This window comes from Carcharhinus amblyrhynchos, chromosome 3 (genome assembly GCF_965287045.1).
Source record: "Carcharhinus amblyrhynchos chromosome 3, sCarAmb.v2.hapA, whole genome shotgun sequence".
Taxonomy (NCBI): Eukaryota; Metazoa; Chordata; class Chondrichthyes; order Carcharhiniformes; family Carcharhinidae; genus Carcharhinus; species Carcharhinus amblyrhynchos.
The window spans coordinates 110,684,133-110,702,786 of record NC_137326.1 but is presented as its reverse complement, the minus strand read 5'-3'; the positions used below and the strand labels follow the sequence as shown (position 1 = coordinate 110,702,786).

The following is an 18,654-nucleotide window of genomic DNA, read 5'->3' as shown; positions in this document are numbered from 1 at the left end:
ACATTTTCTTGATACCTTTGACAGGTTTAACGGCTAAACAGCTCAAATGCATTTGTGCATAAACAGTGCATGATCGTGTTCACTTTAACAATCCCAGAAAGGTGCCTTATCTCTCCCAAACACCTCCCGGGACCCTATCCAAAAGGGGTACCTTACTCTGGCTGTGCATGAGAGTTCACTAAGTTCAGACCTCCTCTTACCTGTTTTAATGTGCACACTCTAGATTCCACACTCCGGGGCTTCCAAAATCCAACTTTGGGGGGAAACTGGTGATATAAGTGGCTAGCTGCCTCTGCGAATTGCACCTGCACAAATCCTGGCCCAATTCCAGTTCCACCCCTGTGAAAATGGTAAGTGCCAAGTTCAGGTATAGGACGTAGTATTTTTGACTATTTCCGCGAGTTTCACATTGACGGGGAGGATTGCAGTGGTGGAGAAAATCCAGTTGTAAGTAAGCTTCTCTAATACTAATTCTCTTCTGATAGTAATTACTTTAAGTTTCCCATTCTCATTAGCCTCTTACTCTTTTTCTTTGGTCTGTAATTTGTGTTTTCTTCCGTGAGGATGGAGACATAGGGCCTGATTTTACCATCAAGTTGCACCCATTTTTGGGTGTGTAAACTTGGTAAAATCAGGTGTGAGGCGAGTAGCGCGATCCACACCCATCTCTGTGCGCATTCCCCTTTCATCAATGGCTGAAAATGGCCACCGAAACAGTGTGACGCCAATTTAAATGCATTTGCATGCATTTAAATTGACTTAATGGGCTGCATGCCCAAACTTACTGGCACTTCCTCCTTTACCTCCGTGTTAGCCCGTCCAGGTTTGTCACGAAGCAGGCATGGTCCGCAAAGGTCTGACTCGGATGCTCCAGCTTCCAAGGACTTAAGATCAGAGCTTCCGGTGCCTCTCTGACTCAGATTGGTGTTGGGGGTGGGGGGAACAGTCAGATGGCTCTCTGGTTGTGAGGGACGGAAGTGGGAGAAGGAGGCGGGTCTGGTGAGGGCGAGGGTGGCAGGCCAGATGGCTGTGAGGTGGGGAGGAGGAAAGTGGGTCAGATAGCTCTCTTGTGGGGGGGAAGCAGGTTCGATGGTTTTCTGATGGGGGGATGGAGGTGGGTCAGATGGCTCTCTGGAGGGAGGGTGAGGGGGTCCGCTGCCATCTGCGTGCAATCGGTGGGGAGGAAGGGGGGGGCAGGGGACCATGATCAGTCTGGGTAGTGGGGAGAAAAGGGGTCAGCTATGTGGTGGGGATGGGGCAGTCTGTGGGGGCCCCCACAGACAAAGGGGGAAGCATTATCCCGCCTGGGAGTGATGTGATAGGGGAGCGTTTTTCTATTTTTTTTACTGCGCATGCGTAGTTGAAATCTCCAATCAGAGCTGCAGTATTTCAGACATGTTAAGCCCTGCCCACAGGCTTCTGCAGCGCAATTCAAAATTGCTGCTGCTTTTTCAGGTACAGTGCATATGAGACACCTGAGAACAGATCTAAAAGTCGGATCTGAAATATGCCCAGTTTCAAGTCCGCCCAGCACTTATCAAAATGGTAAAATAGGGCCCAAAGGTGGAATTGTCTGGCTGTGCTCACCCCAAAACTGGAAAATCCTGCCGAAGTCAACAGACCTTTGCATAGTCCAACCCGCCCCTGCCCACTACAATTCCTGTAGCAGGTTTGGACTGGAAAATTCTCCCAAAACTATTTAAGCAACATCTCTGCCATTGCTTTATTCCCCATGATAATTTCTCCTGTCTCTCTATGTCTAAAGAATCAACATATACTTTAGCTACTCTCCTCCTTTTTATACAATCATAAAAACTCTTACAGCCCAATGTTATATTCCTGGCTAGTATACTCTCCTCTTTGAGCCAGTCAACCATTTCCGCTGTGATGATTGAGCAAGTTGATGATATAATTAAATGAAATTTAATTTGAAGACCTTAACTTGTGTGGGTGTGAATTATTGGAGCATATACAGACAGAAAAGCTACAGCATGAATTAGAAGCTACTCCAAATAAAGTGACTGGAAATCTTTTCTTCTCCTGCAGTTGGTTAGCATTCTTTTTCATAACATTTGCAGGCCATTTCCCTCCTGCCAATATCCCTGTCTCACAGAATTTAATTATTTCTAAACCAGTTGAGAGTGAGAAACAAATTTAAGTACCAACGTAGTTTTTGCATTGCAGTATTTTTATTGCTAGACGGTCCTTCTGGTGTCTAAACACATTCCCATTTCATGTTGCCTTTTTATTTATTGACATATAGGTGTGATTGGAGTCCTATCCTGCTGATAATACCCTATCAGCATCCATTAGCCATGATAAGCAGTTGGGGCTGTTTTTCCATCCACAATGGTGGCTTGCATTGTGGCCATTTTTGAGATTTTTTTGCAGTTGTTGAGAAGGCACCTCAAGATGGAGTTATCCCCTCTCATACTTAACGCCACCAAAAGGCTACATCTCCTTCCATGGAGGGCCTCCTATTTGTCCTCCATCTTGGAGGATCATTCTTATTTGGATATTAAATGTAACCTCTTGCCATTAATTGGCCAGTTTGGGCAAAATAACTGCTGAGAACAGAGTGCGGGCTGGGATACATATTTGGCCTTGACATTGGAGTCCGAATCCAAAAACAAAATTGCTTCCCCTGGTCTCAGAACTTGGTTGATAACTGCTCTGGTGATTACTGTCTTTCCTCCAGTGATTACTGGAAACTTGACTGTTTGATAATTGGCAGTTAAATTAACGTAGCTGACTAGCTGCTGCTTTCACCCACTCATTCTGCCATAAACCTCTCCCAGCAGAATTACTCAGGACAGGGATTATGTCAATAAATTGGCACAAGCTGGCCAGCGGTGCAGAATTACGCGCTCGCACACCTCAGTCTTGTTCCTACATCAGGGCAAAAATCCTACCCAAGATCATTGGGAAATGTTCCAATAAATCAGCAATCCCCCCATTTTCCAGTCAGGCTCTTAATCTTTAGCTGAAAAACAATCTGGTTGCTTTCCTTTACTCCATGCTGATTGAGTTTTACCCTCACTTCATCTCAAAGCCAAATACCAAATCAAATCCAGGGGATGATCTTACCGGCTCATCACACTGGTCGATTGGAGTGGCAAGCCAGTAAGATTACAAGAGCCGAAAAATCAGTTTCTCGTATCTCACGCTCTTACCTGTCCTGTTAAACTGACACAAGGTTGCTTTTGATATTTATATTCTTATTCAAATATTATTAGTGAGCCCAGGGACAGAATCACGCAGGCTCACTTGTTCTAATGGCTTAGCTGGTGGAGATCCTCACTGACGAGGATCACGTATGGAGCCAGCAATAGGGACCTGTCATGATGGCCTTGCTGGTGGGATTGGAGGTCATTGATGCTTCCTGGGTGATTGGGGGAAAGGTGGAGAAGTGCCTGTTTGGCAATGCCCACCTGGCAGTGAATGCCAAGGGATGGGGCCTAATGTGAACGAGTGGGATCAAAAAGGGGGGTGGGTCCATGATGGCGGTGGGGGGTACTCAGCATCAGGGATTGACTGGAGCAAATATTGACCAGGGCGATGAGGGAGGGGGTATCAGGTGTGATTGGTCGGGAGAGGTTTCGGGGCAGCAATTGGCTGGGTAGGCCAGCAACTGGGGAGGGAGTTGCAATGTCCGCTGGAGGGGTTGGGGGGAGTGACACATCTGTGTTCTGTGTACACAATACACTGAGAGATCAAGGCACATGTGCGATAGTGCCCCTCGCTGTCAGAATAGACTCCATACACTTTTCCTATTGGCGTGAATCACAATTTGCCTCTTTTTTTGCACTAAGCGCATACAATTGCATGTGGAAGTTATCCCAAGAAATGGGTGCGATTCTCTCCCGTTTTCATGCATTTTCAGCACTTAGAATGTCTTTTGTAAAATCGCCCTAATGTATCAAAATAGCATTGAGAAAATGACTAATCACCCTTATAATGCTCCTTGTGCGCTTATTTGCCCATCATGGGCTTTTACAAGGTGCTTCCCATTGGCTCCCAATTGGAAAGTGGTAGGCTCCTGAGATTCTATTGAGGAGATTTCATACGCCTTTTTAGGATGAGCTTTAACAGCTCTTAACCTTGAGGTTCCAGCTGCTGACTGCAGAATCTCAGCCTGATCTGTTGCTGTGAAAGTTACGCTCGCAGGCAACATCAATGGTTCTGCTGAAGAAGTACGGCAGACAAGGAGGCAAGCTGTCATCAAACACTAGCATGTCCTTTGGGTGAACAGAATTGAAGAGTAAAATGTTCTGTGAACACTTGAACACAATACACTGAGAGATTAAGGCGCATGCACGATAGCACCCCTCACTGTCAGCACACAACATCCAGATGGGAATAGACTCCATCTATTTCCCCTATTGGCATGAATCACACTTTGCCTCTTTTTTTTGCACTAAATATAAAACCAAGGTAGCAGTGTGTGAGCTTCAATGTATGCTACAGTAGTAGTTGTTTGAGCATCAAAGTGTAGTACAAACTGTCACAATTTGGACTAAATATTTTAATATATGTTATCACTTTCAAAGTGTCACTAATTATGTAAAGCTAATGATGCATTGCACAGAGGAATTTCACTTTGAAGCACTGTACCAACAAAACTCTTCAATCTTACACTGTTAATACAATATTAATTGACCATGACCAAGGAGATACAATTATCTCAATAAAGAAATTTGCAAAAGCCACACATATTGGTTAAAATTTATTATTTCTTGTACTTTCAGGATAAACAAATAATTTTTAAATAACACTGACATTTGTTAAACTCTGAGCTCACTAATATACAGAAATCATTTTACTGAGAATTCTGGAACAGATCAGAAAAAATAAATCAAAAACATTGATAACATAAAAAATATTAAAGACTGAAATTTGATCAATTACAACTGGCATTTAAACCAACAACAATCCTTGATACAAAAAGTGAAGTTAATTGAATTAATTCCATACATCAAACTGTTAGGCAAAATTTGCCATACAAAATAATTATTGCACAAGTAGTGATTCTGAGGCTAATATTATCTGCATGGAGTACCCATGTAAATGTACAACTGAGAAAAGCTGCACATGACTGGAATAAACATAGCATCCATTTTAGAGCACTGATCCATATTATGTAGAAAAGATATGTACAAATTAAATTACAGCAACATTAAAACATGATCCAATTGTTATATTTTAGCCAAATTATTACAGCTGTTGAGAAGTCATTATTTTAGTGTTATGATTTCATTAAAAATACTTCAAATACTTTTCTTCTAAAAAAAAGGTTGTCTTCATTTCAGAATCACATTTTTGCTCCATGGTCACAAAGAACTACGTACAGAAACTTTTCTATGTATGCTACTGCACCGATTCTTTTACACCAACCCATGGGATGGCATTAGGAAATGGTCAAATAATACATAACATTTGATTCTGAATTCTTGCACAAACCCGACAGGCTGCAAAACTCATCACAGTATTTATTAGAAATTTCTTAAATCCAAGCTTGGAATTGCTTTCTTGAACAAAGCCACTGGTTCAAAGAGAGATTACACAAGGTCTAGGATATTTGCAATACTCAATACCCATCCAATATTTACCTATATTTTGCAAACGTGGCAGTGTTTACAAAACTGCAAACTTTTGTGGATAAGTTAGGTCTCCTTTGTAAATCTTATATTCTGTTTATTACAATGCTCATCTGCTCTGAATTGAAATTACACAATGGATAGAGCAAGGAGAAATTCTTAAAGACAGGTGCAGAAAATACAACCATGTATCTATGTTATAATGACTCCCAGTTCATTATGGAAAGAACGTATATAAACAGAACTGAGAAATGAAATTCAACAAGAAATAAACAAAAATGAATGACACTGTAGAAGTAGAATTTTGTATTTTGAGATCATCAAAAAAAATCATAAGGCAATTGCTTCTACAGGTGGTACAGTCAGAAACATATCAGGCTAAAAGACCATCCAAGGAATCTTTTAAACTCCAGCCTTACTTTTAGCACCACTCTCAAAAAGCTTAACTGTTTTCCTTTGCAATCAATAATACTTTTGAGAAAGGTCTAAATGAAATGATTGCTGCAGAAGAGTCTGCAATTGCACAGTGCAACTCAAAGCAAGAGGATGAATCTTGAGAAATGAGCAACTGTTAATGACCTGATTTGAAGTCAACAATACGAGCAGCAGAATTATGAAAGGTATCTTGACAGATGGGCTCTCTAGAGCCAGTGGTCAAAACAAATTCAAGTTTTAATTCCAGAATGCACATTTATACAATTTAAGAGAAGTGGGAAACAATTCAGTTTAGAAATATATGCTATTGACATCCTACACAGTGCAAAGCCTAATAGGTAATAAAAACATCAGCAAAGTCAAACCAGAAGCAGGGCCAAGGTTTCCAGGGATCAAATTGGCCTATTGTGTTTACAGTGTCTGTTTCCATGTGCAAACTCTAAGCATTGGAAGAGCAGATCTGTACCAGCAAACTGCCAATTAATATGATGCGAGCAATGCAACAGATAGGAAACTCACTTCAGGCTATTAATCATGACTTGTAAACCTACCTAATTACCCAACATTGGCTCACTGCTGTAATGGGACAGTAGTTAGCTGTCAGCGGCTGAACGATGTAGATGCAAATGAATTGTGAATAAGAATGCAATGAAGCTGGAACATTGGCATTGTTTCTTATTTTACAGAAAGAAGAAGAAAAATGAACCAAAGCCCAAAAAATCCCATATGAGTTAGGTTTAGTTTCTCCTGTGGAATGATAGTTATCTGCTAATTTAATCTGAGCACTCAAACTGTTTTTAGCAGTCAAATGGATTTGGCGAATATCCAATGAAAGACTAATCATTAGAGAGGAATCACGGATAAGTCAAATGCATGAGGATTCTGTTTGCGGGCTTCTTTCTAATGACATTGATATATAAGATGAGAATCCAGGCAAAAGGCAGCAAAAGGTAATAACTCGCTGCATAACAGGGAGAAACACAAAATATACAGCACTGCAGTCTATAATTGGTTAGCTTTGTGCAGATAATTATTGAACACAAGGTAATAGCTAAGGAAAAGGCAGCAGAATATCAAAAAGTGTCAGGGCACATTACTGGCACTGAATTAATAATAAGAAGAAAAGATATAAATGATGTACAATGTATTAAACCAGATGTCCTTGGTCAATGTATTCATGGTATGTCTCTATATTTCATTTGGTAGTTTTTAATGACCTACCATTATTTTCTTTCAATTTAAATAAAATTTCTAATTAATCACATGTAACATTTTAGCACTGCATGCCATTTATTTGATCGTTAGGTAACTACTTTGTATTTAATTGACCTAATATGGAAATTTGTGCAAATATGTTAACGTGAATGGGTAATTTGTTTTCTTCATGTCTTTAAAACCAGATTCTTTTTTATAATTTTACTCAAATTCAAAGGATCCCTACTATCACTTCTTAAATATCAATTGTAGGTCTAAATTATTTCAAGATTATCTCTGACAAATCATTTTCTTGCGGCAATAATCTTATCACAGACACTTAAGCTAAGAAAATCTTCATTCTGGAAAAAGGGCCAATACAAATCTAAACGTTTAAATAGCTTTTAGTCAGACTTGTATTGTGGACAGAATGAATCGAAATGGAATTAAGAGGCTGTAGGCACAGAGGGGGTATCAAGACTAGCCAAGAGTAAAAAAAGACACAAAGACGTAAAGAGGAGCAGAGACAGGAAAAACACAAACTTATTTGTGATCCATAATATCGTAATTGGTCCATACATTGTGCATTTTGTAAAAATATAAGGTGCGTTTTTAATCAACAGCAGTAAGTGTCTCTCATTTCTGAATTGCATAATTGAGAAACATGTATAGAATCTCTTCATAAAAATATGAATGTATGTATTAATTATAAGCTTAGGTTGTTCATTTGTAAGAGCAGACTATTTCAGAACAAATGCTAATTAATGTAATGATGTTATAAATAGAATAGCAAGAGGTAGAAAAATAGAGGATATCCTCAATCAAATTTGGAAAAATTTTCTCCAAAAAAGTTACCACAAATGTTTTGGATATGAGAAACAGCAATATGATGTACCTTGTCTGTTATAGAAAGGTAGGCCGGAATTTTACCACTGTTCACACCAGCAGGATTTTCATACCGGCTGGCCTCCAAATTCTCCAATTTGGCTGCAGCAGGAGTTTGGTGTGAACGGTGGGTAAGATTGCACCCAAAAAAAGATACAGATTGAATTAGCAACCCAACTAGTTTAGATGGGTTGCTAATGCAATCTGTATTTTTTTTTGCAACATTGACTATGAAACTACACAAATATTCAGTACTTACAGTGGAGCTCTATAGTCTCCTCAGGTGAATATCTGTAATAAATGATAAGCTGCTGCAGAACTAACATACTGATTGCTGTGGTTATTAGCTCACTCATTAAATTCATGAAGAGTCCCTTTTAAAATGTGCTAAGGACACCCACTGAAAGTTAATGCTTCTTCACACAGCAATTTGGTAAAACCCATCAATGGCAAGAAGCCATCTTTAACACCCCCATTTAACCACTGGAACGCACAGAAGACATTTTGTTATACTAATCTCTAAGTTCGGGCTTAACTTTTCTGTTCTGCAATCCCTATCCAAACAAAGTTTAGTTCAATAATTATTGCAATTTGGGAAAAAAGGCAGCAATATATTCTATGACAAGATGATGTGCTTTCTATGTGATATTTTTTCATTGTATAGACTGGATAAATGCACGTCATGCATATCTTAGAACTCCTTTGTCTTAATGCTAATGGTTTTTTAAAATCACAAAACTAATCATCCGCACTTCCACTAACAGTCTTCCAGCTATTTTGTTGCTTTCTTGGGCTGTATTAAAATAACAAATTCAATCAAAACTTTCTTGGTGACTAGATGATGTATTTTTGAAACATTAAAGTAGGTGTCTGCGCAAATTGGGGAACTAGACAAATTCATCTTTAGCAGCTAATCCGTGAGAAAAGATATTGGGAGGAAGATGGTCAAAAATTTAGTTGGACTTCCTTTCAGTGTAAAATCTCATCAGAGAGGAGTGTGGGCTGAGATAGGCCACTTAACAATTCTGTTGCTCATACTTCCACCCTGTGAATCTCTGTGCTGGAAGACTTCCCTCATTGAATTTACGCTGAGGTCTCAACATCTCAACCTTTGACAAGAAAAGATGTTTGTTTTTTGGAATAAAGGCACTGGTTGCTCAACTTCATTTGTGAAGCTGAACTCCGCTGTTGACCTTGGAATTGTCTCATCCATGCAGACATTGCATCCAAAAGCTGCTAAAAGTCTGTTTCAGTCAAAAAACAGCAGATTATTTACTAGTCTAATACCAGTTTTGATCCCACATGGACTGATTTTATCTTTTTTGTTTGTACTATCAACTTCATCAGTTATCTTACTGCTTCTGCGCATTATTTTACTTGTAAATAAATCTCCTGTTTAGATTTCACTTGAACAGAATGGCCCAGATTTTGTGGCCATTGTGTCAAAGAATAGTGCTGAACCCAAAGAAAACTGCTCATAAAACCCTAACAATCTTTGTGGTGTGGATTTTCTCTTTTTTAATGTTAGGTGAATCTGGCACCAAGTCAAAGGGATCACTAGGCATCCAATGACAATGCCGACATCAAGCAGGGTGAGAAGCCAATCACATTAAAGTATCCACAGACAGGAAAGCAGGAAGTAAAGTGCGATAAATCTTTCACTTTTGATGATTTTTCAGATAGGGAAATAAATGATCGTGACAAACATATGAGATTGAGGTCAAAGCTAAAGTATCATGATCCAGCTTAAAAATAAAATTAAGAAACTGAATTTTTATCACGATCGAGAAATTTGACATTGAACAAGTATAAAATAAATCTTTTCAGGTATAGCAAAGCTATTAAGCCATAATTATAGCTTTGTACACTATTAAAAATCCAGCAGCACCACTTTTGACAAGGTGTAACTTTTTCAATGGAATTCGACCGATAGGTTAAAAGAGTAAAATTTTGTAGTTCAGCGATTTCTATTCGATTACAGTCTTGAGGAACTTCAACAGCATGCACTGGAATGACTGACAGCAACTTCTCAATGTCCACATGAGCAGACTGCAGAAGTTGTCAGTATCAGATGAGTAATGATGATGAACGCTGAAACGTTTTGCCTTCAATACTACTACAAAGTCTGAACCAATGGTGTGATAGTACAACGTCTATTACCTCAGGCAGATCCAACCACTGGTATATAATTAGGGGCAATTGTCACAGTAAGCAAAAGGTTTCTATTTCTTGGAGATTTGATCTGCTTATGGGAATGGGCCTCGTTTTTTTGCTCTGAGCAGGTGTTGGGAGAAGGCCAACTGAAAAAAAAGTATTGAAAATAAATGACACTGGACTAACATTCAAATCTAAAATTGTTCATCTACAGCAGGATCTCACATGTAATTTATCATTTTGATCAGAAGCTGGACTTGAGTTGATTGTAATTATATTAAGTACTAAGTATGGTATACGGTTTATGTATATATCATGAGTGGTTATCAACTGAGATGGGTGAAATAAATCCAATGAGGCTGAAAGGGAGTGAGTAATGAAAATGGCCTTTGAATAATAGCATATTCATGCTAACCTTGCAAAATGTTTAAATTTCAGGTTTTTTGGATGTTGTACTTAATTATTCCAAAGGCACTAAAATGTAAAGATATGAAAAATGCTGAACAATGCATGTAAACGTATTTCTGCACAAGAAATACTGCATTGCAGAAAAGACACAATACAGCACATTAAAACTGGTCCTTTACCAATACTGGCTCTCATACTAGATATATACTTGGCTGTGAATGCACCCATCACCAAACCAACAACAGTACTCCAACATACGTTTGCCATTCATGCCTGTTATTTAGAAATTGCATGAATTCTTTTAATGTTTTACTTGTTAGGGCTTTAGATATGATAGCTAGATCCAAGAGCCAATGACTCCTCCCCTGGATACACAACGCGTTATGAGGTATTAACATTGAAACAGACCTGCTGCAATCACTGTGGAACTGTGTTCCTTGAAATGTGCACTCTAATTCAGAACAGAAGTTACAATGGGGATGTTTCTGCATGGGTAGGAGCTGCTGTACAAACAGCATCCAGATTGACTTTCGTTATTAGGATTTAGTAATGGATAGGCAAAGAAGACTGTATATATAAAACTCCTGAAAAATAATGGTCTTCATTACGTTATTAGACAGAGGGAGCTGTACGTTACATAAGTATGGCAAGAACACACTCTTGCAAATGAGCTGAGTGTATTAAAATAATATTGTGGGCTGGTGGGCAGTTTCTACGCAAAAATAAAAACTGCCTGATAATACAACTCATCCTTTGGGCCCATTTCACTGGCACACTGGAATGTTTGGGACAAACAGCACAGCACAAGAATTGGCCCGGTACATCATTTCAGCAACACAGTATATTCCCACATTTCACTCTAATTTCAAAGTAAATTTCTGAGTGCTTCTGCCATTCCCCCCCACTACATTATACAAGCTGGCTTCATAAACAGTGTGGCACAAAGCAAGTTTTGATATCTTTAGGACAATAATAGCTGATAAGTAAGCCTACATATTAATTCCTTCTGGAAGTGAAATCATTGTGTCAACTACTGCATTCTCAAACTCAAAAACTCAGCACAATTATTTTCAGGCTTTAACTTATCAATTCTAAAATTAGATTTCATACGAGTTCAAACAAAAGGATATTTGCCAACGTGCGCTGACCAGAAAAAAAAGACTCCAGAAGCCTGTCAACAAAATGTACAATCAGTGCTTTAAAGGTTCATCAACTTGAAATTACTCTTTTAGAAGTGTATCATAAAATTCCCAACACTTCTGACAACAGCTGAAAGAAAGATTTCATTTCCTCATCCAAAATCAAGTGCATTAAATGTGAATAGTGCAGTTATACTGAGGCAATTTGTTCCCTGCAAGGCTTTGTTCAGTGTGATTTGTCATCTGTGTCTGATGGACTGGATTCCCGGGGAAGTGTAAGGCTCTCTCTTCTGTCCCACAGCTTGTGTATCTCTGTAGTGTCTGACTCACTGCTACTGTTGCCACTTTCCCTGAAACTAGCCAACGGTGGCCGCATCTTCACCCCTTTCGATGTGACTGACCCTTCGATGGCTTTTCTCAGCTGAAATAAATTGAAGCAAAGGGAGAATTGAACGTTTTCTTGCAAAACAGTCAGCTACTCTACAAGCCAGGGTTACGCTCCCAATGGTGACAGGTTCCATGCCAGGAGAATGCATTTGGAAAAGTACATCTTATGCCCATTTTATTAGCATCAGAAATAATCTTCAGCATTACTACATGCATTAAATGATCTGGTGGTTAGTACATTTTTTTTAAATATAAATTTTCGTACGCAATGCCTAAAGTGCAAGTAGAGGCGTTTTAGACTTCAGATGCAAAAACAATACCAAAAATCAGTTTACTGTATTGAAAATCCTCATTCTTAAATCTTCAGGGACGTTCTACAATCAACTTTACATCACAAAAAACTGTCATTTATTAGATTGCAAGTTAAAAAAAGACCTGTCAAACAATAACAAAACATATTTGGACTCTTCTTCATGGATATTTCGTTGCCAACCTTGGGATTTGAACTGGAGATTAGAGATTCTCTTTCTTTTTGTCTGATGAGGATTGGGAGAGGAGTTTAAAAATTTGGATCTTTGAGAAAGCAATGCTGAAAAGCCAGGGGCTAATTGCAATAAAGTCAGCTTGCTTGGCACCTAATATTGGCAGGTAACTTTGGTGGACTGAATAATCAGATATAATTATTTTTCTTTTTCTGATAATATATAAACTGAACCTAATTTAATATTCTCAAAGAAACCTGAAACGGTTGATTTTAGTCACTTAACATTAAAAATTTAACTTAGCACCTGTCCCTATTAATGATGCATTAGTAACATTAAACTTTTCCATGCATGTATTCAAGGTGAGTCAATCAAATGACATTTGAAAATGTAATGGTGATGTGTTAAAATATTGACCCCTCTCAGTTTAAAGGTGTAGGGGGCAATCTTACCAAAAAAATTGTAAGTGCCAAATGGAGAGTGAAAATGGGAGAGAATAACACCCATTTTTTGGGTAAGCTCCCATATGCTATCTTATGGCACTTGGAAAAAAAGAGGCTCAGTATGAGTCTCGCCAGTAGGAGAAGTAGACAGTTTTTCCATGCTAGAAAGCTAGAGTGCCCCCAATTTCCCAGTGCACATTACAAAATACAGCTGGTTCACTAATGTACTTTAGGGAAGGTATTTTGCATCCTTACCTTGTCTACCTACATGTGACTCCAGATCCACAGCAATGTAATTCACCCTTAACTGCTTTTAAAGTCAATTAGGGAGGGGCAATGAATTCTGGCCTTGCCAGCAATGTCCACTTCCCATGAACGAGTAAATAAGACAACTGGAAAATGTTCCCGCTCTGTGCTCCTGCCTTGGGAACAAAAACTCAGGCCATTGCTTTCTTTCCCTATCCCTCCCTGGTGACGGCAGGAGAGAGTTATCACCATGGAGTGTCAGTCTCTGAGTTAGATCTATAGACTAATTCATTCATTTTTTTGCTTGCTAACGTGACCAAGGAAGGTTGAAGTAAAGTCCATTTTGAAGATGGGCTCATCTCCATAAGAATCTCAGATGATTGTGTTTGGTTGACTCATATTTTTGGTTTTGCTTGCTGGACTTCCTGTTTCTGTCCTCCATTCTACATCTCTCGGAACAGAGCAGCTGAGATCATGAAATGTGGGGAATCAAGAGTTCAATTCTGCATCTTACATTCTCTGAGTTTGAATCGGGTTTAAACAGGAATCCTGCCGCACTCTTTACTTGGTCACTGAACTTCATACTGCCAATAAAATGCAGAATGTCTTACCTCTTTAAGAGCTACCACTCCTATTAGCTTTCCAATGCTGGTGACGTAAGCATGGTTAAGTCCCAAGAGGGAGAACATGGTGTGAGTCTGAAAAGAGACAAGAATCTTTGTTCAATTACAATCAGCCAACTAATCATAGTGATTCATTTATCCAGCTTAAAAAATAAACTCTTTATTCATCTCAATAGCAGTTTTGCACCCTTTAAAGCATAATGTTGATAAAAAGTTAAAGTTTATTTATTTATCAGTCACAAGTAACCAATACTGCAATGAAGTTATTGTGAAAATCCCCGAGTCGCCACACTCCAGTGCCTGTTCTGGTACACTGTGGGAGAATTTAGCTTGGCCAATGCAGCTAGGGTTTGGTGCTGGGGCCTCAGCTATTTACCATTTATATAGATGATCTGGAGGAGGGAACCGAGTGTAGGGTGTCGAAATTTGCTGATGACACCAAAATTGGTGGAAAGGCAAATTGTGCGGAGGGTGGGGAGAGTCTACAGAAGGATCTAGATAGGCTGGGCGAATGGGCCAGGAAATGGCAAATGGAATTTAATGTTGGCAAGTGCGAGGTGGTCCATTTTGGTAGGAATAATGGCAGGAAGGATTATTACTTACGTGGAGAAAAACTGCAGCAGGCGACGGTGCAGAGGGACCTCGGGGTCCTTGTGCATGAGTCGCAAAAACCCAGCTTGCAGGTGCAGCAGGTGGTCAGGAAGGCGAATGGGATGCTGGCCTCCATCGCGAGGGGGATTGAATATAAAAGTAGGGAGGTCTTGCTGCGGCTGTATAGGGCATTGGTGAGGCCGCAGCTGGAGTACTGTGTGCAGTTTTGGGCGCCGTACTTACGCAAGGATATTTTGGCCTTGGAGGGAGTGCAGAGGAGGTTTACTAGGCTGATGCCGGAGTTGAGGGGGTTGAACTATGAGGAGACGCTGAATAAATTAGGCTTGTACTCGTTAGAGTTTAGAAGAATGAGGGGAGATCTCATTGAGACGTATAAGATGATGAATGGGATGGATAGGATAGAGGTGGAGAGACTCTTCCCGCTCAGAAAGGATAGTAGAACTAGGGGGCACAGCCTCAAGATAAAGGGGGGGCGGTTTAGAACGGAGTTGAGGAGGAACTTCTTCACTCAAAGGGTGGTGAATCTCTGGAATTGTCTGCCCGTTGAAGTGGTGGAGGCTACCTCGCTAAATATTTTTAAGATGCAGGTTGATGGGTTTTTGATGAGAGAGGGGATTGAGGGTTATGGGGAGAGGGCGGGAATGTGGAGCTGAGCCAAGACAGATCAGCCATGATCTTATTGAATGGCGGGGCAGGCTCGAAGGGCTAGTTGGCCTACTCCTGCTCCTATTTCTTATGTTCTTATGATACGTCTTACGGACTGTGGAAGAATACCAGAGCAGCTGGAGAAAACCCACACAGACGCAGGAAGAATGTGCAAACTCCACAAAGACAGTGACCCACCCAAACCGGGAATCAAACCCAGGTCCCTGGTGCTGCCCCACTGAAGGAAGGCGAGATAGTTCCAAGTCAGCACGGTGTGTGGCTTGGAAGGGAACTTCCAGGTGGTGCTGTTCCCATGTCTCTGCTGCCCTTGTCATTCTAGGTGAGTAAAGGTTGCGGATTTGGAAAGTGCTGTTGAAGGAACCTTGGTGAGTTGCAGCAGAGTATCTTGTGGTATACACTGCTGCTGCTGTGCACCAGTGGTGGAGGGAATGGATGTTGAAGGTGGTGTATGGGGTGTTGATCAAGTGGGCTGTTTTGTCCTGGATGGTGTCGAGCTTGTTGAGTTTTGTTGGAGCTTTGGGGAGTGTGATGGTGATACCACCTCCTTGGTTTACTTGTAGTACTGGCAGTTTCCTCCTCTCTTGCTTGTGATGCAGGTTTGCAGAGTGTCTGACTTCCAATTGGCTGGTAGTTCTTTGAGGTGGGATTTATCCTGGAAGTAGACGAAACTCCCACCTCATACTCCTTAGAGGTTGTCACACAAAACATTAAAGCAGGGGAGCTGTCTAAGTGGGGGTGGGCTCACCCCTAACATTTACGCTGGAGTTCAGGGCACCCATCCTCAGTGCGTTACCCAGCATTGAAAGATTTGAAACATATCGGGGCTGACTGTCACTTTAAGGAACTTGCGCTGATTACAAAGAAATAAAGAACACCCTTAAGTACAAACAGAAGGTGCGAGAAGAATTCAGCAGCAAAATGGAATTAAGGCTACAATCAGATCAGCCATGATTGTACTGAATAGCAGAGAAGGCTCAGAGGGCCAGCTGGCCTACGCCTGCTCCTGTAACCTCTCTGACCTATGCCCGGGAACACAACAAGATGGAAGTACAGTAGCTATTTGCTGGTCTTACACACCATTATAATGACAGCCAGACAGCGGAATCACTGTTACTGCTTAATATCGATGGTAACATAACAACTTTGCCAGCAGCAAAGTTTAATTGGGCCGAATCCTGTTCACTTGAACAAAGCTCTTCTAATCTTTGAGTATTTGAAAATCGGGAATAATCATAATACTGGAAGGCAGGTTCTCATCTCCAGTTAACAGAATCAAAGAAAGCTTGTCCCTGGAGCATTTTTGCCTCTGCTTTCCCAATGTGGCTGCTTGTTAAATCACAGAATCACACAGTTGTTACAGTGCAGAAGGAAGCCATTTGGCTCATCGTGTCTGCACCAGTTCTCCAAACGAGCATTATGACTTAGTGCCATTCTCCTGCTTCTTCCCCGTACCCCTGCGCAAAACAGCAAGAAAAATAGTTGAGTTATGCCTGTTGAATATCTCTGCATATGAGGAGCCCGGTGGCACAGTGGTTAGCTCTGCTGCCTCACAGCGCCAGGTGCCGGGTCCAACTCTGGCCTTAGGTCACCATCTGTGTGGAGTTTTCACATTCTCCCTGTGTCTGTGTAGGTTTCCACTGGGTCCCCAGTTTCCTCCTACAGTCCAAAGATGTGCGGGTTAGGTTGATTGGCCATGCTAAAATGACCCTAGGATCAGGGGATTAACAGGGTAAATATGTGGGCTTACAGGAATGGGGCCTGAGTGCGATTGTGGTTGGTGCAGACTCAATGGGCAGGACGGCTGCCATCTGCACGGTACGGACTCTATGATTCTACATGTTGATTTTAATGGAGAATTGGTAGGAGTTCCAAAGACTAAATTTAATATTGTTTTGCTTCAGCTCAAGCTTTGTATTAATAAATCTAATGAGACGTGAACATTTTGAAGCATCACCACAATGGGAATAGAAGGGAACAGTATATTGTTGATTCACATTGACTTCTCTGATCAAATATTCTTATCCAGATGCCATGAGCTGCAGATTTAATGGTGATATTATTTATTTAGGAATCATTTCACCAATTAACTGGGCGACTAGTTAGCACTACCACACTCTCAAAATTGCCGATTTTGTGCTTGAACCACCTGCAAATATGCAGATTCCCCTTGTGATGTTACCGGACAGATGGAACGCCTCAAACAAAACTAACGGAAATGTCATATGCTTCAGAATGAAACGAAGACGTAAATAGCAATGAATCCTGAACTAAAAACAAAATGCTTCTTTATCATTTTGGATCCTGCGAAGTGGCTACACAGTGGAAGAAATGTTACATGAGGTGCAACAGCAAAGATGCATTTCTGAGATAATAAAACATCAAGGACTATTAACAACCCTTCATTGGATTGAAATAATCACAGTGCTCTGACTAATCATCTCAGTGACATGTTACCATATTATTTTACTAATTCTGAGATCAATATTTTAACATTAACGCCTAGTTCCAAAGACATTACTGCTCACTTAATTGACTGGTCGCCGTTCACAAAATGTCACCTGAAATTTAATGTAGTGGTTTTAGTAGAATCAATTGTGCATTCTGTGTACATGATAAGATGGGGCGAAATGATTAAAACTGTGCTGTTGAATACGGATGTAAAGAAAACAGTGCATCATTCGATTTCTAAATCTATTTATATTGTACTCTCAACCCTCTGTGGAAACAAGCACCCCATGTTACTTTATTATCTTCTTCTTAAATATTTATGACAGTTGTTCTACACAGCATTATTTGCAATGTTATTGCGCAACATGATGAATAACGTGCCTACTGCTGCAACTCACACTCACAAATCAGAGATTAAAACAATGAGACAGCAACCTCCATGTTGCCTACATTATCAATTATCCACATTAAGGCAATTACTTTTACTTGTAGCAGTGTTTGTCGAAAACCACAGGGAAACTGCAGCGCTTTTTTTTACTGTGGCAATTTCAATGCCCATATGTTCTATAGAATGCCAATGGCATAGTGCACATGGGACATAAAAAATGCATTTAACTCCAATAGGATTTTAAGTATATGAGCAGATTCTGCAGAAGAATTTTGCAGGAAAATCCTTTATATTTTTCATAAAGGAAATGTTTTAACACTTGCTGCAGCTTTATTTGCCAGTGAAAATATAAACAGAAAAATCTTGACTACCAAGAACTTGCACTGCAGCAGTCATTTGTACATCATTCACCAGGCAATGAAATAACATTGCAAACATTCATTAGATAATCTCCTTTAGACATGGCTAAAGGAAACCAATGGGCCTGTTTTCTCAGTTGACTGGATGGCTATATAATAAAAGCAAAATACTGCGGATACTGGAGACC

At 40.2% G+C, this 18,654-nt stretch overlaps 1 protein-coding gene across 3 annotated transcripts in view; it reads right to left on the bottom strand.

Moving 5' to 3' along the window:
• Positions 1-4,713: 4,713 nt before the first annotated feature.
• Positions 4,714-18,654, bottom strand: part of LOC145341012 (chloride channel protein 2-like) — a 534,390-nt gene continuing 520,449 nt past the window's right edge. For all 3 annotated transcript variants that reach the window (XM_080185697.1, XM_080185698.1, XM_080185699.1), the window contains 2 exons: positions 13,982-14,068; positions 4,714-12,233 (listed from right to left, as the gene is read on the bottom strand). In XM_080185697.1, coding sequence (XP_080041823.1) covers positions 12,039-12,233; positions 13,982-14,068 — 282 coding nt within the window. In that variant the 3' untranslated portion in view covers positions 4,714-12,038. The remainder of the gene's footprint in view (positions 12,234-13,981; positions 14,069-18,654) is intronic.